Raw genomic sequence first — 21,974 nt, 5'->3', positions numbered from 1 at the left:
TCAGCTGCTTAACAGTAAGACCATGTTACATGCATTGCGGGTGATCTTTCAAAACTTCGGTCACACTTTTAAGAATAGGATTTTTCGACTAGTGAAACTTTAGCCGATCTGAGTACTAGCCCTGCAGTACCATTCAGCTCTCATTGAGCACTCAATCACTGCAAGGAGTTCATCACTCAGCCCTCAATAAGCGCACAATTTATATGGAACTGAGTGCTTAAATTAACATAATCATGTCCTAGGGTTCATCAGTGCACAAAAACTAGCACTCATTGAGCGCTTTTTTGGGCACCCCTTTGAGCGCTTTTTTGAGCAGCAAAAAAAGAACACGTTCAGCACATGTTGAGCGCTCGATTAAGCAGCGAAAAAGCGCACATTCAGCACACGTTGAGCGCTTAGCAGCAAATATAATTTTAGTTATAATTTTTATTTGCATTTATTTATTTTATAATTTGAGCTCGGGGGTTCCCGGCGTTATCGGGGTCGTTGGCACCTCCTCTTCAGCATCTGGTGCCGGCGTTGCCTTTTTTTTGGTGCAACTCAAGTCTTTAACGCACCGCATTGCCTTCTGCAGCGCCTTTTCGGGAGGCTCCGAGGGCTCCACCAGAGCGATTGCATCTAGTATTAGAACAAAAATTCGTTTTAAAAATAAAACGAGACGAGAATAAAAACGAGTGACCGAAACTAATCGTTATTTGTAAGTTTTATTTATTATAAAAGAAATGTTATCTTTGGTATTCAATGTAAAAATCCCAGAAGTCTTTTAAAAATTATACTTACAAGCAATAGTTACTTTCAGCCTCAATAAAAACTTACTTAATAAGGCGCAGACGAAATTTGGGTAGACTTTGAGCTTCTTCTTGTTTTGGCCCCCTTCCAAGTTGTGGGATAGAACAAGTTCCTCGGATAATATGCTTAAAATGGATCGACTTAGCCTTCCATTTTTTTTATAGATTTACCATTAGCCTTGTCTAAAAATATAAGAAAATTAAAAAAATATCGAGAAGAAATTTGATAACTTTTGTATTCGGTCACTTGATTTATTTTATTTTGTTGTAAAAAATTATTAAGAAAAATATACCACACACTATTTATGTATTTTTGTATTGTTTATTAAAACATTTATTTATTTTGCAGATGCGGAAAAAAAATAACACTTTCCAGGGGCTGAAAATTAGAGATGTTTGAGATTTTTATTTAAATAGTGGTTTAATATTATTAATATTAATTTTTAACGAATTTTAACCACAAACGTATGTTTTAAAAACAAACATATCTAATTTTTTGTCCCTGGAACTATGCACTCAATAAGATTTTTAAACCATTTGTTGCTTTTCACGTTAAAAATTAATATTTTTCACAGCTATTTTTTTTCCGCCACATGTTTTTTTTGGTGAATCTTGTATTTCCCTTATCTTTAATATAGATTATCTTGTTTTTTACTCTCACTGCTTACAAAATATTGTTCTGCGACAGACTTACCTGGGAATAGTTTCTCTTTCACTTTTAAGCCACTTGTATATTTAATATAACAAAGTTAATTGCTTGTACTTTTGCTTGTACTTCTCCTTCACTTAAGTAATCGCAAGTGAAAAGACGAAAAAAGGCGCGTGCCTTCCAGAAAAACAACAACAAACAACAACAACAACGTTTCCGCTAATCCGTTGTTGTTCTGTTTTTTGGGCATGTCCCGTTTGGTCTATGCATCTTGCACATAAAAGCAGGGTATTTATAGACATATCCAACTATGCAAATCGTTATATAAAAATATATTTTTAAGACTTCACATATTAATAAATAATATTAATAAACATATAAATTTTTTTAAGAAATACAAATAATTTAAAACCCAAACATATTATTTTAATTGGTTGTTTTAACATTTACAAAAAATGTCGAATTATTCAAAGGCAATGGTTCACAAAAGTCTAGCTATTTTAATTGCTGGGCCTCCTTGCCCTCACACGCATTTCTCCAGCTGAGACATGGCGAGAAAGGGAGAGCCCAAAAGTACTTTTTGTGAGTTCTCTTTGCGGACCCCGACTGAGAGCGCGTCTCTTTGCCGCCGTTGCGCGCAGCTCTGCCGGCGTCGCTGGCTGCTCTGCCGACGTCACAGTCGACTTCGTGATGATTGGGCGCTTAACTCAATTGTGGAACTACAGGGAGGCTTAAACATTAAAGCCTAGTACTCAAATCGACGAAAACCGCGAGATAACCATAGGAGTGAGAGAGAGGCAAATACTCAGCTAACGCTTTTCGTCGGGTCTGTTTTTAGGCTCGGTACTCAGATGAGCTAAGGAAATACCAGAAAAAATACCAGATTTCGCGAGTGAATTTTCGATGAACGCCGTTAGCTGCGGCCCAAATAATAAAAGACTTAATCTTTGGCGGTGTTCGTGCAGAAGCGATGGGGAATTTAAAAATTTTAAATGAAAGAAAAACCCCAAAAGCGGTAAAAGGAGGTCAGTGCAGATGAAAAGGGACGCCTAATCCAAGCTGTTGCTCGTTATTGTGGGACTTGACCGACAGGAAGCAATACCACGGCAGGGCAAATCCGCAGAATAGTTGAAGTGCTGGAGGAGATCCACTAGAGAATCCCAGTGGGAAGGAACATGCCGAGTGGGCCTTCGCTCTCTACATGGACATCCTGCCGGGCGTGTCCTCGCAAAGAAAGTAAGATCTGGCCAAATTAATTTGGTTCCGTTGTACTAATAGAATAATCTTTTTAGCAGAACCACCAGTAATATGATCTCCGAAGACCTCTCCATTAGGACTCCGTACACCATAACCACCAGCTACTTGGCAGCTTAAGCGGAGCTGGATGTCCCGCTGGCTTCTTAATGGAGGAGGAAAATAGGGCGCCCGCTAAGGAACAGTTGGAGTAGCCATGGCCAGCCACTGCCAGGATGCTGGGCGACTTCCTGCAGCATCAGCGCATCAACCCCTGTCGCGGGTCGAATTTGAGCCCGATATTTAAGTCAGTATTTAGTCGATAGGAATTGGTATTGTGCCCTGATGGAGCAATCGGGCACACTAGAAAGCCCGAAAATGGCGCACTCGTTCAATTGTTGAAAGTCATGGAGTGTGGGAGGTTATACTGCGGTAAGAAACTGTTTTATTTTAAGCCATTGTAATTGAATTTGTAATCTCCCACAGAATAAAATATATACTATGCCATACAGTCCTACATTCAAGCGTTGCCCTTGTTTGTTGTGGATCGGGTCCGTGTACATTGATGGCAACTCCCATTCTTGTTTATACAGTGGTCTTTTATTCGCAGTCAGGCGGACTGCCGCGGATCCTAACCTACAGTCAGGCGTACTGTGTTGAGGTAGGACTGACTTGGCGACTTGCGCTTATGGCTTTGGCACTTGGCGGTCATTAGCTAGAGAGTTGCCGGAACGCGCTTGTGCGTGTACATAGAAGACCCTACCGAGTGATCTTGGAGTGCAGTCACAGCGGACTGCACTGGAACGCACATTGTAGTGATGTAAATTTGGGTCGAAACATCGATGTCGATCTTCATCGTTGTTTGCAAAATGATACATCGATGTTTTGTGAAACATCGGCTAGAAACATCGATGCATCGATGTTTTCAACCCATTCCGTTATTTTTCGTTAATTCAATTTGTAGAAGCCTATTAAATTTTTTTACTGAGATTTTTTAATATTTAAATAAGAAGGAATTAAGACTACAAAAATAAAAGCTTTCTTAGTTTTTTCCTTTTTATTTCTTCATTGAAGGGTTTTGTTAACAATTTTATAAACGAACTTAAAACTATATCAATTCATGAGCATTCAGCAGTCTTTTTCATTACATTGAGAATCAAAAATAATACAATAATAATATAAAAATAAATGCTTCCTTAGCACTATTTTTCATTACATTCAGAATCAAAAATAATAATAAAAACAAAATAATGTAACAATAAATGCTTCCTTAGCTGTCTTTTTGTTATGCTTTTAAAGCAATATTAATTATTATAATTATAATAAGTAATTAAATTTTTCCAAAAAAGTATTTTTTGTCGATGCTTTGCAAAAATAAAATGCGGCTTAATCGGTCTGGTCTTAACCTGTTTCTTCTCTAGCTTAAGACATATGATGCCGCTGAAAAAACCCGTTCAGAAGGAACCGACGATCCTACTACCGGTAAAAATTGCAGCGCCATTTTATGTAAATTGGGATATGTGTTTTTCAAACCTTCCCATACTTGTAGAGGGTTGCTTTCAAATGACGCTAATGGCATTCGCAGGTACGCTATCATCTCCACATCAATATCCCCCTTAGGCTTATGAGATTGTGCCAGCTGGTGATGGTGGTCCCAAAAAGAATTGGATTTAGTTGTGCTCATCATTACTATTGTTGTCGTTGCCCATCGGTTTTACCATAGACTTGATTTTTATAATAGAGTTTGAGCAGGCCTGAGGGTCTTTAAAATGCAGTTTCTTAAATCTTGGGTCAAGAACTGTAGCCATTGCCAGAATTGAGACCTGAAACCATAAATTTAAAATAAAATATGTAAAGAAATAGATGAATAATGACATTTGAAGCATACCTGCTCTATTGAACCCAAACGCTTATCAATTTCTAACAACAAGCCTGGGTTTTCGACTATGGAAAATGGTTGAACATCTTTTGATATCATGTAAATAATGGCATCCTTGATTTTTTTGTTCTTATCCCCATCGATGCCATAATCCGCTATATTTCTAAAGCTTTCAGCAATGGAAACTTGTGCCGCAACACTAGAATCAGGTACTGCACGCACTCCAACATGTTGATCAATTTTATGAAGGGAACGCAGGTGGTCCTTCATATTGGTCGTGTTACCCGCAGTCTTCAAAACTTTGCCACAAATATTGCATTTTGCGCTATTTCCGTCAACTTTTGTAAAGTGCCTCCAGCAAAAGCTTGTCTTTGTTGTTATTCTAGAATGAATACATTTGTAATTGCAAATAACTATATTTATATACATATATATTTCACATAATACTTACTTTGGCATTGCAAACACGGTAAACTAAAACAAAAACCGCGAATTTGTCTGTGCGGCACTGAAACCATATGTTCTGCAATGTTGTGCAACTCGACGCCCGATGTTTTGGTTAAACATCGATGCATCGATAAACATCGGCATAACATAAAACATCGAAAAACATCGAAAAACATCGCCGAAAAATCATCGATGCTCGATGCATCGATGTTTTTTTACATCACTAACCACGAAAGCTTCCCGAGCTGCCTACGTTCGGAGGAAAGCCAGAGGATTGGCCCATCTTCTACTGCGCGTTTACGGAGACGACGCGGGCGTACAACTGTACGGATTTGGAGAATAATCAGAGGTTACTAAAGGCTTTAAAGGATGAAGCGCGTGAGACAGTGAAGTCGCTATTGATTCACCCAAGCAATGTGAATGCAGTAGTGGAGCAGCTGCGTTTTAGATATGGCCGACCGGAGCAGCTTATACGAAGTCAGCTCAACAGCATCCGAGATGTGCCCTCAATATCGGAGCACAGTCTGGGAAAGCTTGTCACATATGCCACGCATATGAGTAACCTAACGGCCTTTTTGCGGTCAGCGAAGGCAGAGCAGCATTTGGGGAACCCTACCCTGATGGAAGACCTTGTGGCCAAACTTCCAACAAGCAAACGAGTGGAGTGGGCAAGGCATGCTGTTACAATCAAGCCCTTTCCAACTATTGTGGATTTTAGTTCGTGGCTGACGGACTATGCAAACGTGGTCTGCGTGGTAGCAGATATGGATGGATCTGGAAAGGAGCCGAGGCGTCGAGTGCTTCATGCTAGCATCGACCGGGATCAGGAAGAGCAACAGGAAAGTTGCCAAAGAAGTTGCCCAATTTGTGGAAGGCAACATGCAGTCTTGGACTGCGAACGGTTTATTGGAGCCGCGCCTACAGAGAGGTGGAGGCTCTCCAGAAGACACCGACTATGTTTTATGTGTCTGAGGATCGGGCACATGACGGGATCCTGCACTGCGACAGGAGAGTGCCCTGTTAATGGATGCTGGAGGAAGCATCATCGACTTCTGCACGGAGCAGACAACGGCTTCAGGAGACCGCCACAGAGAGGCGGCAATTGGAGAAGCAACGATCGGGACCAACGGGGGTTTGGACCGAGGCAAGGCGTACGAGTGGATGAAGGAACATTGTCATCAGCGGATGCTCAACCGACGCCGGAAACGAATTTAAGCTGTGTCGACGAGGACAGAGAACGACTACTGTTCCATGTACTGCCGGTGACGCTATACGGAGGTGGGAAGCAGGTGGATACATACGCCCTGCTGGATGAAGGTTCTTCGGTGACGATGGTCGACAACGAGCTGCTTGGAGAGCTAGGCGTACAAGGAGTACGTCGTCAGCTGAATATGGTTTGGAGGAAGAGCCACCAGGGAGCCTACTAGCGTGGTACGTCTGCAAATTAGTGGAGCAGGCAAGTCCACCCGACATTTACTGAGAAACGTGTATGCCGTTTCGAATTTGAGTTTGCCGATGCAGAGCTTGCGTCGACAAGATGTGAGGAGCGTATACAAGGACGCTCGACTTCCGATGAAGCCCTATGAGAACGCAGTACCGAAGCTGCTGATTGGACTGGATCATGGCCATTTAGGATTGCCATTGAGGACAAGACGGTTTGCCAAAGAAGGACCGTATGCGGCCGCAACCGAACTAGGATGGGTTGTTTTTGGGCCTATAGGAGGACGACGAGATACACAATCACCGAGGTCATGTCTGCTAGCCACGTCGGTGGAGGATAACGTGGAACGGATCGTCGAGAACTACTTCGAGATCGAGAACTTTGGTGTGAAGGCGGCGCCAGCGGTCGCAGCCAGCGACGACGTGAGGGCCCAGCAGATTTTGGATGACACTACGGTGAGAGTTGGCCGTCGCTACCAGACGGGATTATTATGGAAAACGGATCACATTGTGCTGCCAAGTAGCTACGAGATGGCGTACAATCGGCTGATCAACATTGAAAAGAAAATGAAGCGAGACGGGCAGTTTGCCCAGGAACATGCCCGGATTATGAAGGATTACGTATCCAAAGGCTACGCAAAGCGTTTGGAACGACAGGATATCGCTAAGGAGAGCGACAGGATTTGGTACTTGCCACATTTTGGAGTGGAGAATCCCAACAAGCCGGGAAAGATACGACTGGTATTTGATGCAGCGGCACGAGTTGGAGACGTGTCGTTGAATTCAGCGCTGAGCAAAGGTCCGCAACACTACAAGCCCTTGGCATCTATTCTCTTCCACTTCAGAGAAGGCGCAGTCGGAGTTTGCAGCGACATCAAGGAGATGTTTCATAAGGTGCTGATCCGACCCGAGGATAGGTTTGCGCAACGATTTCTGTGGAGAGATGGGGATGACCAGCGGGATCCCGACGTGTATGAAATGCGCGTGATGACATTTGGAGCAGCATGTTCACCGAGTGCTGCACATCATGTGAAGACCGTAAATGCCAAGCGATTCATGGATTCGGATCCCAGAGCAGTCAAGGCCATCGTCGACTACCACTACGTGGACGACTATGTGGATAGTTTCGCCACTGAGAGCGAAGCTATTGGAGTAGCTACCAGAGTGAAGGAGATACATGCACAAGGCGGATTTGAGCTGTGCAAGTTTTCGTCGAGTTCCCCTGCTGTGGAGAGGATGCTCGGACCAAGTGAACACGCCCAGAGTATTGGATGGGGTGAAGCCGAGCAGAAGATTTTGGGAATGAGGTGGCAGCCAGCCACAGACGACTTCAGATTTCGAGTGCAGTAACATAAAGTGGCACCCATCGTATTGGATGGGACTAGGGTTCCCACAAAGCGGGAATCCCTGAGCATGGTTATGTCAACGTTCGATCCCTTGGGATTTCTTTGTTGCCTGATGGTAACAGCGAAGCTATTATTGCGAGAAGTCTGCCTTTATGGATTGGCGTAAGGAGATGGAGAAAGTGGATCAGTTCCGGAGCCCACGTCACTATTTTGGACATGGGCAAGTAAAGGCTATTGAGATGCACGTCTTCGTGGATGCGAGCCAGTCAGCATTCGCTGCAGTGATCTACTGGAGGATCACCTATGAGGACGACGACGTGCAAGTGAGTTTTTTGTGCGCAAAGACGAAGTGCTGCGATGGATTAACAGTACACACAGGCGCTACAAGCAGTTCGTCGGGAACAGAGTAGCGGAAATTTTGGAGTCAACGAAGGTGGCCCAATGGAGATGGCTACCGTCCGCCGATGTGGCTGATGATGCGACCAGGTCGCGATGTAGCGTGGACTTGAGCGAGGAGTCGCTCTGGCTAAATGGACCGGCATTCCTGAGGAGACCAGCGGCGAGCTGGCCAGGATCTGCACCCAGCGACGAGGCGGATGCAGATGATGAAGAAGAAATGCCTAGTGAGTTTGTGCTCATTGGAGCAAGTGAGACCTTTATACCGTTTCAGAGATTCTCAAGCTACAGGCGATTGTTGAGGACTGCAGCCTGGGTTCACGCGTCGATGCCGTGGACAACGAGATGAGCTTGAGAACTATGGCCTCACAGCAGCGGAGTGTGAGGACGCTGAGAATCTGCTGATTCGGAAGGCGCAACATGAGGCGTTTCCCGACGAGATGCGGGCCGCTGAGAATAAACTGGAAGTCGCTAGACGGAGCGACATATGTGGACTGGCGCCATACCTAGATGGCAACGGAGTCTTGCGAGCTTACGGCAGGATTGATGCGGCGCTGTGTATACCCTACAGCGCAAAGAGGCCAGTGATCCTTTCGCACCGGCACAGCCTAACAGAGATGGTTGTGCGCTATGCCCATGTGGGGATGGAGCATCAGAACGTGGATGCTACGATCGAGGAGATCCGGACCAAGTTCTGGATAACGAAACTGAGACGAGTTCTACAGGGAGTGATTTCTGGATGCAGCCAGTGCAAGCTGCAGAGAGCGCGACCGATGCCGCCGATTATGGGACCCCTGCCGGAGGATCGTCTGGAGGCCAATGGTTGGCCATTCTCGTCCGCTCACCAATTTGCCAGTGAGTGCGGACCAGTAAGCCCCTCTTACGCCGAACGACCTGCCCAAGGGAGCAGCTTGCCTGCCGGATACCCCCGGCCTGGATGGAGGCCTTGTTAAGGAAGGCGCCACAAGGAAACAGTGGCGCATAGCAAGGATGTTGAGGGACCGATTCTGGAAAAGGTGGGTCTTGGAGTACCTGCCCACATTGACGCGGCGAGAGAAGTGGTGCCGCAGAGAGGAGCCGATTCGTCGAGGAGACATCGTCTTCGTTTGTGACACAGCTGTACCGCGGCGAGATTGGCGGAGAGGCATCGTCGAGGAGGCCTTTGCTGGAGTCGATGGAGAGATTAGGCGAGCCAGAGTGCGGATCATGGATGGAGATCGGACTCGCTGGATAATGCGCCCCGCTTCAAAGTTGGCGGTTTTGGATTTAAGTGAAGATGTCCTTCACGGAGATGGGGATGTCGCGGGTCGAATTTGAGCCCGATAGTTAAGTCAGTATTTAATCGATAGGAATTGGTATTGTGCCCTGATGGAGCAATTGGGCACACTAGAAGCGCGAATATGGCGCACTCGTTGAATTGTTGAAAGTCATGGAGTGTGGGAGGTTATACCGCGAATAAAATATATATTTTGCAATACAGTCCTACATTCAAGCGTTGCCCTTGTTTGTTGTGGATCGGGTCCGTGTATATTGTAGGCAACTCCCATTCTTGTTTCGACAACCCCGTTCCCAATCCGGCTACCACTTCCTCGAGGTCCAATATGCCCATTGGGACTCGGACTGCGGACTCGGACTCGGACTGCGGTGGCGCGGGAAAGATGGCGAAGCATTCGTGGAACCCCTTCAGTTCTGTATAGGGACGCGGTGACATGGCTCAAGGCAAAAAGCTTTTTTGTTTTTTTTTTTGTGCCTAAAACGCTGTGCCGCTGTTGACGTCAGCAGAGCAGTCGGCGCAGCGTAGAAGACTGCCTACGAAAACGATCGTGGAACAACGAGAGGCAGATATGCTGATATTTCCCTCTCTTTCTTGTCTTATAAACTGCCTGCACTCCGCGCTCGCAGAGACAAACTTCGGCCAGTCCGTTATTTTTTTTGCGTCTCTCCGTTATGTTCGGCTACCCTTCAGTTCCAAAAAAAAAGTTTTACTTGTGAATCACCTTGGGAATCATGTGGGACATGTCCTCGTGCACAGGTGAAGAACAAGTGACGCTCCATATAGAAAATTGTATGGGATGTCCGCATTTTCACAAGTGAAAATTCAAATGAAAATTTTTCGAAGTCCTACGGGATTTCACTTGTTCCTTATACTCATTTTTCGTATAGCCTGTCACGTGCCGGTGACACGTCCCAAGTGAATCACTTGTGAAAATCAGAATTTTTCCATGAGTTTTAACTTGTGAAATCACTTGCAAGTGACACGTCCCAAGTGAAATCACTTGGGAAAATCAGAATTTTTCCATGACTTTTCACTTATGAAAATATAGAATTTAAAAAAAATACATTTTTAATTACATTTAAATAAATTTTAATTAGATCGTATTATTCAGATTTTCAATAAGGGGACAATTATTGTTAGTATTTCTGGTTTTTTGTTTTGTTAGTTTGTTTTTCACGTTCGTCATCGCCTTTCTCAAACATTTGTCCAGGTCTTTGGAGTCCTTGGCAAACGCTCCTGAAAAAATGTATGGGCATATGATTAAAAAATGCGTTTTACTTTTTTAATTGTATATTTACCTTATATAGCTGTGTATAAACACTATGCAGGATTTTTTTTGGCACAAAACATTTTGTCATCCACTTTCGGCTAACGGAACCCATTGAATACCTTCAACATTTACGTACTTTAAACTAAGATCAATGCACAGCATCTTAAACTTTATGTAGCACTTACCTGACTTTATTATATTAACTAAACGATTAAAGTAACTCTGCTGCGCACAATTAAAATGCATGCTTCCCTTTTAATCACTCAAACAGAATGCACCAAGTCTTCTCACCCCTTTACTTGATTTCTTTTGTTTTCTCTTCGCTGTTGGCGCGTGCCACTGCACCTATACCCTTTTTAAAACGAAAAATAACCGACTATATAATTTGTACTTCTTAAGTAAAAAATACAATACGAATTTTTTAAAAATGTTAATACCAATACTACTAATGTTTTAAATATTGAAATCAATTTTAACGGACTAATTTTCTATAATTACACTAAAAAAATATATTGTAATAAACATGTATAATATGTAAACATAACATTATAAGTAAATCCAAATTACTTAATTTTACTATAATCAAATAATTTACTTTTATAAAACAATATATGTTGTTTATTTTCGATACACAATATTGCTCCTAAAATATTAGGGCATTCACATGTCGCTGCTCCACGAAAATTTTTCCAACGAAATATTTGTCGCTAGCCGAACATAACGGAGAGATGCAAAAAAAATAACGGACCGGCCGAAATTTGTCTCTGCGAGCGCGGAGTGCAGGCAGATTATAAGACAAGAAAGAGAGGGAAATATCCGAATATCTGCCTCTCTTTGTTGCACAATCGTTTTCGAGGGCAGTCTTCTACGCTGCGCCGACTGCTCTGCTGACGTCAACAGCGGCACAGCGTTTTAGGCACAAAAAAAAAAACAAAAAAGCTTTTTGCCTTGAGCCATGTCACCGCGTCCCTACTGCAGAACTGAAGGGTAGCGACTAACATTTTGGCGGAAAATTTTTCGTGGAGCAGCGACATGTGAATGCCCTAATATTTTAGGAGCATTATTGTATATCGAAAAAAAACCACTAATATTGTTTTTTAAAATTAAATTATTTGATTATAGTAAAATTAAGTAAATTGAATTTACTTATAATGTTATGTTTACTTATTCTACATTTTTATTACTATATAATTTTGTAGCTTAATTATAGATGTAGTTCAGATGAGATTAAATATTTAAAACATTTTATAATTAACATATTTAAAAAAATTCACATTGTGTTTTTTACTTAAGAAGTACAAATTATATAGTCGGATATATTTCGCCTTAGAAAGGGTAGAAGTGCAGTGGCACGCGCCAACAGCGAAGAGAAAACAAAAGATGAATTTTAAATTCTATATTTTCATAAATAAGAATTCATGGAAAAATTCTGATTTTCACAAGTGATTTTACTTGGGTCGTGTCACTTGCAAGTGATTTCACAAGTGAAAACTCATAGAAAAATTCTGATTTTCACAAGTGATTCACTTGGGACGTGTCACCGGCACGTGACAGGCCATACGAAAAATGAGTATAAGGAACAAGTGAAATCCCGTAGGACTTCGAAAAATTTTCATTTGAATTTTCACTTGTGAAAATGCGGACATCCCATACAATTTTCTATATGGAGCGTCACTTGTTCTTCACTTGTGCAAGAGGACATGTCCCACGTGATTCCCAAGGTGATTCACAAGTGATACTTTTTTTTGGAACTGAAGGGACGTTAAGGAAGCTTTAAACTACTAATTTGCATAAATAAAAACATTCGTTGAACATTCCATTTATTTTTATTTTACTTTCTTTGAGTACCAGCAGACTTCACCTTTTTAAATTTCTCCAATTGACTTGCTTTCCGTTTGGCAACAAACCCAGCCGCTCGACTAGTTAAACTGTTAGCCGATCTGAGTACTAGGCCTGAACCATGAGAGCTGGAAGATCATCGATGTTTACATACATCGATGTTTCGATGTTTTTCAGAAGAAAACATCGATACATCGAATTTTTTTTGGGTGTAATTTTGAAAAATGTTTTTACTCCATATAATATTATAAACGAATACCACAAATAAATGCAATGTGTAAGTTCATTATAAAAAATTATGCTTTATTTAAGATCCATTGTTTTCTGTTTTTGTTTCCTGCAAATTCAAAGTGAAACTTAAACTACTCGTTCAACACAAGAAGTAAAATTAAATCACAATTAAATTAGTAATAAATTAAAAAACAGTATAAAGTTCTACTCAAAAAAATAAGAAAAAAGTAACATAACTAAAACTAAATTATCCAATCATTTTTGTTTAGGAATAAAATCATGTTCTCTTCTCGCTTACAACTAGTCCAGCTTTACTGAACATCCTCTCACTTTCAGTAGAGGTGGCCGGTACGCAGAAGTATTTAAAAACGCATGTTTTGAATCCGGCGTCATTTGATATCTGATGAAAGAAGAAATTGGATTTTTAAGTTGGTTACCAATTAAATTGTTATTTTTTGTACCTTCCAATAATCCAAAGGGTTTTGGGCAGGGTTCAAATTACTCGCATTCAAGTATTGTTGCAAAGATAATATGGAATCCACGCGATCGCTATGAATTTTTTTGAGTTTGATTAGTTTGTAAAAAACTAAACAACTGGTGTTGGCGATCTTCTCCATATCGAAGCGCCGACAACACCAATATTTGTCGAGATCTATACCAATTTGAACGTATATTTTAGTTTATATTACTTAATTAATCAAAAATGTGCTTAGCTTACCAAGATTTATTTCTGCCAAGCAGTGATGGAACATCGATGTTTGAAAACCTCGATGTTTCCCGAGTTTTGGAAAACATTGATGTATCGATACATCGCCGATGTTATTTCCAGCTCTATGAACCATCCTATTTTTCGTTTTTATTTTTAAGAGGTATTCGAACTTTTTCTCGAACATTTATTGTTTTAAGAGGTGGGCTAAAGGTTTTTTCTGAAGAAAAAATGAGAAAAAACTTAGATGATCAAATATTTTCCAATGTCTTAAAGTTTTCAAACAACTTTAAAACGATGGAAGATAATATTGGAATATATTAAAAATTCGAATTTGTATGCCCTGAGAACTGAACATTGGCAAAATAAACTAATTTGTGTTTAAGCATGGGCAAACGGTTCGGCTTTTCAAATTTCATATATTTCTTTAAATCGACCGAGCTTGATTGAGCAGTGGGATCGGAGTATAATTTATACAACCGTGTTCCGCTTTTAAATCACCGGCGCTATTTTGAACCTAATTACATGTTAACTATAGAAGGAACTGTTAACGCGAAAAATGGATGAACTTTTAAGCGATGTGGTACCACAAGAGGATTTGGAGGTTCCAACTGCATTTTGACGTTGATTGTTACGAATATAATAAGTTTTATTATTGTAGAGGTTTGAAAAAAAATATCATCACGAACTTGAGTTGGATGGAGAAGTAGCCACAGAGACAAAATTTGAGTACGAAAGATTAATTTGACATTTTAAAGGATTAAAATACCCGCCCATTACTTTATTTTTCGTTACACGATAGGTATGCATTCTGCCTGGTCCGTAGTCGTTACACAAACGACATCAGAAAGGTGACTATCACTGAGAATTAGAAATGTGTGTATTTCAGAAGTTGCTTAAAAACACAGGGTATTTTGTTATTGGAGGAGTTGGCCCGTACTCACCCAGAAGGAAGACGTGACTATATATATTACCTCGCATTTGGAAATGCTCGTATAAAGGAGTATACTTCTGGCTTAAAGTACTGCAGAGCTTTTCTGGACATCGAATCCAATGATCAAGTGCGCTCCCTTCAGGTAAATATCTCTATATATCGCTATTTTAATAAAAGAGTGACATATTAAAATAAAAAAATAAATTCAAACTACACCAGAAGGGTTAACTGATTGTCTAAAAATTACCCATATACCAAAATGCAGCTGATGACGCATACAAACTTTGAAGCAAAATTAAAACAATATCCGCAGAAAAGAAATTTCGTAGTAAACAAGAAAGGAAGTTAGCTTCGGCAAGCCGAAGCTTGAATACCCTTGCAGCTATAATTATTAAATTTAAAAACAAAAAATGATATTCCCAATAATAGTATAAAATAAAACACCGAAGCTATAATTTGATTCATATTATTTTCCTACCAATTTTCCGATCGTTCCTATGGCAGCTATATGATATAGTCGTCCGATTTTGATAAAATTAAATTCAAAATTCAGAACTAATAAAAAAAGGTAATTTCCAATCGTAGGAGGTTATATGTTAAAAAACACCGAAGCTATAATTTGTTTCATATTATTTTCCCACCAATTTTCCGATCCTTCCTATGGCAGCAATATGATATAGTCGTCCGATTTTTATAAAATTAAATTCAAAATTCAGAACTAACTAAAAAATGTTATTTAAAAGCGTAGGAGGTTATTTGCTAAAAAACACCAAAGATAGAATCTTATTAAATTTTTTTCCCGAATATTCCTATGGGAGCTATAAGATATAGTTGTCCGATCCGGCTGGTTTCGACTTATATACTACCTGCAAAAGATATAAGACTTTTGGGAAAGTTTCAGCCCGATAGCTTTAAAACTGAGAGACTAGTTTGCGTAGAAACGGACGGACAAGGCTAGATCGACTCGTCTAGTCATGCTGATCAAGAATATATATAACAGGCCGGATGAAAAGTCCCCGGTCTGACCCATAGATGGCGTTACTAGATTTTTTTCCATATGATTTTCATTCAGTACCAACCTTCAAACGATACGTGTCGAAATTTGACAGCAATCGGACAATAAGTTCGGGAGTTATAGTGATTTGAGTGAAGCTACTTTTGTTATTGTTGAAAAGATGGAAAAAAAAGAATTTCGTGTGTTAATAAAGTATTGCTTTTTGAAAGGAAAAAATACAGTTGAAGCAAAAGCGTGGCTTGATAAAGAGTTTCCGGGGTCTGCACCAGGAAAATCAACCATCATTGATTGGTATGCTAAGTTTAAACGTGGTGAAATGAGCACTGAAGACGGTGAACGCAGTGGACGCCCAAAAGAGGCTGTTACCGACGAAAACATCAAAAAAATCCATAAAATAATTTTGAATGACCGTAAAATGAAGTTAAGCGAGATAGCAGACATTGTGAAGATATCAAAGGAACGTGTACATCATATCATTCGCGAATATTTGGGCATGCGAAAGCTCTGTGCAAAGTGGGTGCCGCGCGAGCTCACAATCGATCAAAAACAACAACGAGTTGATGATTCGGAGCAGTGTTTGGAGATCTTTAAGCGCAATAAAGCCGAATTTTTCCGTCGATATGTGACAATGGATGAAACATGGCTCCATCACTACACTCCAGAGTCCAATCGTCAATCATCTGAATGGACAGCAAGCGACGAACCCAATCCAAAGCGTGGAAAAACGCAACAGTCGTCTGGAAAGGTTATGGCGTCTGTTTTTTGGGATGCGCATGGAATAATATTCATCGACTATCTCCAGAAGGGACAGACAATCAACAGCGACTATTACATTGCTTTATTGGAGCGGTTGAAAGCCGAAATCGCAAAGAAACGGCCGCATTTGAAGAAGAAAAAAGTGCTGTTCCACCAAGACAATGCACCATGTCACAAGTCTGGAAAAACGATGGCTAAACTTTATGAATTGGGCTACGAATTGCTTCCTGATCCACCGTATTCTCCAGATCTGGCCCCCAGCGACTATTTCCTGTTTGCAGACCTTAAAGGAATGCTCGCTGGCAAGAAATTTAAGACCGATGATGAAGTGATTGCTGAAACTGAGGCCTATTTTGAGGATAAACCGAAAGAGTACTACAAAAGTGGCATCGAAAAGTTGGAAAATCGCTATAATCGCTGTATCGCCCTCGAAGGCAACTATGTTGAATAATAAAATTGAATTTTGAAAAAAAAATTTTTTTTACTATGGTAGACCGGGGACTTTTCATCCGGCCTAGTATGTACAGTGGTGCTCATATACTTAAGCCACAAGACTTCAACCAAGAATTTTAAGGAAAAATAAGAAAAGTTTTTATTTTACAGCTCCAATTTTTTGTGTCGCATAAGTTCTACATATCAGTGTTCTAATAGAAGAATAACCAAGTTATAAAAATATAAATTCAACGAAAAACTTAAAAAATCTGAGACCATCTCCAAAATGTCCTGCTCACATACTTAAGCCACCTGGAAAAAATGGTTGAAAAAGTTAAAATTTACCCAATATTCCTTATACTTTTAATTAATTTCCTTTAATATTGAGTGGGATGACCTTTCTGCTTAAGAACAGCGGAGCAACGCTTTGGCATTGAATCCACAAGACGTGTGCACTGTTAAGGCGTGATTTTCTTCCACTCTTGTAAAATCGCCACAAATCGTTTTTATTTGCTGGCTTTTTTTGGCCAACGACTTGTTTAAGAATTCCCCACAAGTTCTCTATAGGGTTCAAGTCGGGGCTCTGCGGTGGCCATTGCAAAACATTGATTGCCTCTTGGTTAAGCCACGACTTGACTATCTTGCTGGTGTGTTTCGGGTCGTTATCCTGTTGAAATATCCAGGCAAGTGGCAAATTATCGGCATATTCTCCAGATAAATTGTTAATAAGGATGTCCCTGTACATTTCGCCGTTCATAATGCCTTCTATCTTCACTAGGGGACCTACGCCCGATGCGGTGAAACAGCCCCAGACCATAATCGAAGCGCCACCATGTTTAACGGTCTTTTTCGTGTACTTGGGGTCCAATTGTTTGTTGGGAGGACGTCGTACATATGGTTTACCATCACTTCCAAAGACATTAAACTTGGATTCGTCGCTCCAAACAATCATGTTCCAAAAATTGGGACCTTTTTGAATATGCTCTCTGGCGAATTGAAGGCGCTTTTTAACATTTTTAATGGACAGCAATGGTTTTTTTGGGCAATGCGTCCATATAACCCGAATTCATTTAGCCGTCTTCTTATGGTCTGCGCCGACACATTCACGCCATAATCTGCCACCATTTGACCTCTGATTTGCGTCGAAGTCAAGAACGGATCGGCTTTACTGATTTTGGAAATCCGTCTATCGTCGTTTAAAGTGGGTTTTCTGGGCTTTTCACGTGGAATATTTTCCCAGGTTCCATTTTTCTTATAAAATGCAATGACATTTCTTACTTTGCCACGCGAAAAATGTAAAGTCTTACAAATTTGTAGAACACTTGTGTTTTTTTCGTAATGTTCCCATATTAGCTTTCTTTCGGCCGGATTTGAATTTTTATTTTTAGCCATAGCGGTCAAATTGTTTTGGGAAACGTATTTTATATTCAATATTTTAGTTTAGAAAATAACTAGCACAACTTTCCGGAAAAAAACACAAGTTTGACGATTTTAGCTCAAGGTGGCTTAAGTATATGAGCAGAGCGCAATACTCCTTTTTGACTTTTATTCAATTTTTTGGGAACCCACGAATTCCTACTTGTCATTTCTTACTGTGATCAGCTGCTTAAATAGCAGTGTTGCAAAATGCAAAAAATTGCAGGCCAAAATAAATATGTTCAAAAAAGTTATTAAGAAAACAGTTTATGGTAGTGGCAGTGGCTTAAGTCTATGAGCACCACTGTACTTTATGGGGTCGGAAACGTCTCCTTCACTGCGTTGCAAACTTCTGACTGAAGGGTAAAAAATGATAAATTATTTCCAAGTCCTGAAACTGTAACTTCGGATTGCATAACTCATGAACACCAATAGAAGAGTATCGATTTCTGTTCCGATATATCTCCCGGGGATTCAAGTCTTACTTGCGTGCACTCACTAGTTCCAATGACTTTAGAAAACATGGCAATTTTTTAATAATGAACATTTTCTTGACGATTGTCAATATGCGGGAAATTAATTAACTATTTTGTTAAGGATGCTGAAACAAATTAAATCTCCTTAACAACTTGAACGATGCAATAATGCCACAAAAATGGTCTGCAGTTATAAAAAAACTTAATTGACCTTTTTCAAATAATTAATTTAACCAAAAGAATACACTTCTCTACTTTGGATTGACTTGAATACAGTATACAATAAAGGCCAATAAGTCTATAACTCGTTTAGCGCCCACATTTTTTAATATTTTGGTTCAAATTTAAATGAGATTTGGTTCTTATTATCTATTTACATGCCAGCAATTATTTGAATCGGACCATTCATTCAAAAGTTTTAACCAAACAATAATCACAAATTAAATAGAGTGCGAGAGGGATGGAGATATATTTATACAGAAATGGGCTGTTACGAATTACCAAAAGTCTTATTTCTATTGTACGTAGTAAATAAGTCGGATCGAGCAACTGTAACCTATAGCTTAGGAATTACCAAAAAACAAGAAGCAAGTTTCTATATCCTTGCAGGTCGTTCACGTGGGAGCGTTGTATGTGCAGGGCTTTTCGATTTTTAGAAAACTTAAAACTAATTACAGAAACATTAAGGTAATGTCCCATTTTAATTTACAACCGTATATGTGTACCGAAAATGAATATAACGGTCTTAGTATTATTTGGACATTAAATATCGGATCGTTCCTATAGCAGCAATATGATGAAGTCGTCCGATTTTTTTAATAATTTTATTCAAAATTGTGAAATATTAATAGAATGATATTTCCAAGTATAGAAGTTAATATCTCAAAAAACACAAAAACAAAAGTTTTGACGAATATGTCATAATAGCTGCCATAGTAAGGATCGGATAAATATTTATTTTTGATCATATTCTCTTCTACTCATGTATATTGCATTTCAATATTAGATACATTTAATATTTCAGAATTTCGAATTCATTTAATAAAAATCGGACTACTATGTATATAATATAGCTAAAGGAAGGTTCGGAAAATGTATATCAAAATAATACGAAACCCGTTATATTTCGTTTTCGGTAAAAAATATACACTTAACTACAATTAGGGACTGTTATTGAGCATCCATCTATTTAAATTTTAGAGGCAAAAATAATTGTGCGAGGAAAAGCAACCAAATTAATTAAGTTCAAACGGAATAATTAATCGCACACACGTGTATTTTGTTTTTTCAAGTTTTTCAATTATGTGCCACAAATAACTTAACTTGCCATAATATTTTTTGCTGAAACACTCAATACATAACACACATATTTTCCCCTACTCTGATTACACAGGTCGACAAAAAAAGGCCAGGATTGAACGCTACAAAATTGAAAGCATTTTACCTGTAGAGTACGACAAGGAACTTACAAACTTTCCCCTACGTCACTGATTTAAGAAAATCTTGGGTAAAGTACCGAATTTGGGTTTTCAAGTATTTTTTACGGCCTAACAAGGAAGAACGCTATAGTCGAGTACCTCGACTATCAGATTCCCGTTACTCAGCTAAAGGGACAAAAGGGAAATGGAGATATGCAAGCAGCAAAGCGAGATTTAAATGCGCCACCTACCCACGATCTCAATATATGGTTATTTGGGCGATAGGCAGATTTAAGCGTATGGGCGTTAGAGTGGGCGTGGCAAACTTTTTGGGTCAATCGATAGGTATTGACGAAACTAATACATTTAAGTTAAAATTTGTTATCTAGCATGAAAATTGTGGGCGCCTCTGGTTTGGGCGGTTTGTGGGCGTTAGAGTGGGCGTGGTATATTCGCGTAACAAGCTAGCGCTGCGTACAAGGCTACGGAATATAAAACTAAATCCCAATTCTCTATTCTCGATAGTTTCCGCGATATCCGCGTTCATATTTACGATTTTTTAAAGTTTGTGGGCGTTAAAGTGAGCGTGGCAAACTTTTTTTTGGGTCAATCGATAGGTATTGATAAGAGCAATACATTTCCGTTAAAATGTTATTCTAGCATCAAAACTGTACCCCCGTTTTGGTCGGTTTGTGGGCGTTAGAGTGGGCGTGGCACGCTGCTGAAACAAACTAGCGCTGCGCATGAAGCTCAGGAATCTGCATGCCAAATCCCAATAGCCAAGCTCTTATAGTTTCCGAGATCTCAGCGTTTATTCGGACGGACGGACAGACAGACAGACGGACATGGCTAGATCGACTCGGCGGTCGGATACGCTTCCTTCTGCCTGTTACATACTTTCCGATGGATCTAGTATACCCTTTTACTCTACGAGTAACGGGTATAATAACAGCTAAATCATATGAAGCCCAGAACCAGAGTAATGCCGATGTGGTACTTTGAACCTTTAGCTTCACAAATGAACCACACGATTTTCACAAACTTTACGGCTTAATACCAGTCAAACCATAATATAGCTCAAACGGTACTTTGAACCTTTGACTTTAACAGTGAACCATCAAAACTTAGATAAAGTGAATTTTACTAAGTTTATTATTGTCACGGGATTACCTGTGTTATCTTAATGATCGTGTTTTTTGGTTTATGTCACTCTGGTATTAGATGGTCGATATATAAATGAGTTTAAAAATTTAAATGATAATTTTAAAACTTGCATTTCAGGAATACATTAAGAAACAAATTGATAAGGAAGTTGCGAAGGGCATGGCAGTCGCTGGTGGAGCAGCCCTTGTACTTGGTGGAATATTGGGTCTAGGCATTGCTATGGCTAGAAAGTAATACTATATAATACAAGTATACTTTTCATTAAAACATTTTCTTTGGAAAATAATTTGTTTAAACAGTGGTTAATTATGATTTAATCTATTTTTGTATAAAATCGACAACAGGATAACTATTGATTAAATTTGTTTGTTTCTTTTTTTAGTAAACAAAAACGGGAGAAATAGTGAAATCCATAATTTTTACGGAATCTTAATCCACCTGCAACTTGCACAACACAGCCGTTTTGTCTGTTGCTTAAATCGATAAATAGTAATTTACTTCATTAATGTTCTTAAATATTGTATTAAGTTTAACCGCTATAATTCAATAAAAGGCCCAAATGTTAATTTTTTATTTTATATCTAATAATAAAATAGGACCCCAAGAAAGGGAAAGTCAACCGGCAGTTAAAACAGCTAGACAAAAATCTAAAGAACCGAAATTCTGATTAATTTGAGGACGTGTGTACTAACAACTGATGACGCAAGTTATGTTACACATTGTTAAGGGGCACTATCCCAATTAATAAACAACTTTGAGCCGAGAGCAAATCTCCCAATAACTTTGACTGGCTTAGAGATAAATCCGTGGTCATCTATTTCTCTCAACTACTTCTTCCAAATTATTCCCACCAAGATCAGTTT

At 39.7% G+C, this 21,974-nt stretch overlaps 3 protein-coding genes and 2 long non-coding RNA genes across 7 annotated transcripts; 2 read left to right on the top strand and 3 right to left on the bottom strand.

Annotated features, from left to right (window-relative positions):
• Positions 1 to 406: 406 nt before the first annotated feature.
• Positions 407 to 1,634, bottom strand: LOC119562752. The gene is made up of 3 exons (XR_005222005.1): positions 1,483 to 1,634; positions 817 to 971; positions 407 to 618 (listed from the first exon to the last, which is right to left on the bottom strand). It is a non-coding gene; the product is annotated as an uncharacterized LOC119562752 (long non-coding RNA).
• A 1,408-nt stretch (positions 1,635 to 3,042) lies between these two features.
• LOC119562755 lies at positions 3,043 to 3,933 on the top strand. Its single transcript, XR_005222007.1, has 3 exons — positions 3,043 to 3,102; positions 3,157 to 3,221; positions 3,281 to 3,933. It is a non-coding gene; the product is annotated as an uncharacterized LOC119562755 (long non-coding RNA).
• On the bottom strand, positions 3,933 to 5,207 carry LOC119562754. Of its 2 annotated transcripts, XM_037875957.1 has the most exons (3): positions 5,001 to 5,207; positions 4,559 to 4,931; positions 3,933 to 4,493 (listed from the first exon to the last, which is right to left on the bottom strand). In XM_037875957.1, the coding sequence occupies exons 1-3, from the start codon at positions 5,006 to 5,008 to the stop codon at positions 4,341 to 4,343; spliced, it is 534 nt and encodes a 177-aa protein (XP_037731885.1). In that variant the 5' UTR covers positions 5,009 to 5,207; the 3' UTR covers positions 3,933 to 4,340. The 2 variants fall into 2 exon arrangements, with proteins under 2 accessions (XP_037731885.1, XP_037731884.1); XM_037875956.1 differs by having other exon boundaries at positions 3,934 to 4,493; positions 4,559 to 5,207.
• A 7,802-nt stretch (positions 5,208 to 13,009) lies between these two features.
• On the bottom strand, positions 13,010 to 13,647 carry LOC119562757. The gene is made up of 3 exons (XM_037875958.1): positions 13,513 to 13,647; positions 13,256 to 13,446; positions 13,010 to 13,194 (listed from the first exon to the last, which is right to left on the bottom strand). The coding sequence occupies exons 1-3, from the start codon at positions 13,634 to 13,636 to the stop codon at positions 13,072 to 13,074; spliced, it is 438 nt and encodes a 145-aa protein (XP_037731886.1). The 5' UTR covers positions 13,637 to 13,647; the 3' UTR covers positions 13,010 to 13,071.
• A 325-nt stretch (positions 13,648 to 13,972) lies between these two features.
• On the top strand, positions 13,973 to 21,677 carry LOC119562751 (mitochondrial fission 1 protein). Of its 2 annotated transcripts, none has more exons than XM_037875955.1 (6): positions 13,973 to 14,104; positions 14,162 to 14,229; positions 14,303 to 14,351; positions 14,427 to 14,576; positions 21,229 to 21,341; positions 21,494 to 21,677. In XM_037875955.1, exons 1-6 carry the CDS (start codon positions 14,060 to 14,062, stop codon positions 21,513 to 21,515), a joined length of 447 nt encoding a protein of 148 aa, XP_037731883.1. In that variant the 5' UTR covers positions 13,973 to 14,059; the 3' UTR covers positions 21,516 to 21,677. The 2 variants fall into 2 exon arrangements, with proteins under 2 accessions (XP_037731883.1, XP_037731882.1); XM_037875954.1 differs by having other exon boundaries at positions 13,976 to 14,104; positions 14,409 to 14,576.
• Positions 21,678 to 21,974: the final 297 nt, after the last annotated feature.

The sequence above is a fragment of the Drosophila subpulchrella genome, unplaced genomic scaffold, assembly GCF_014743375.2.
Source record: "Drosophila subpulchrella strain 33 F10 #4 breed RU33 unplaced genomic scaffold, RU_Dsub_v1.1 Primary Assembly Seq92, whole genome shotgun sequence".
Taxonomy (NCBI): Eukaryota; Metazoa; Arthropoda; class Insecta; order Diptera; family Drosophilidae; genus Drosophila; species Drosophila subpulchrella.
Note: the sequence above shows the minus strand (reverse complement) of the source record. Positions and strands in the feature narration are given on the sequence as shown.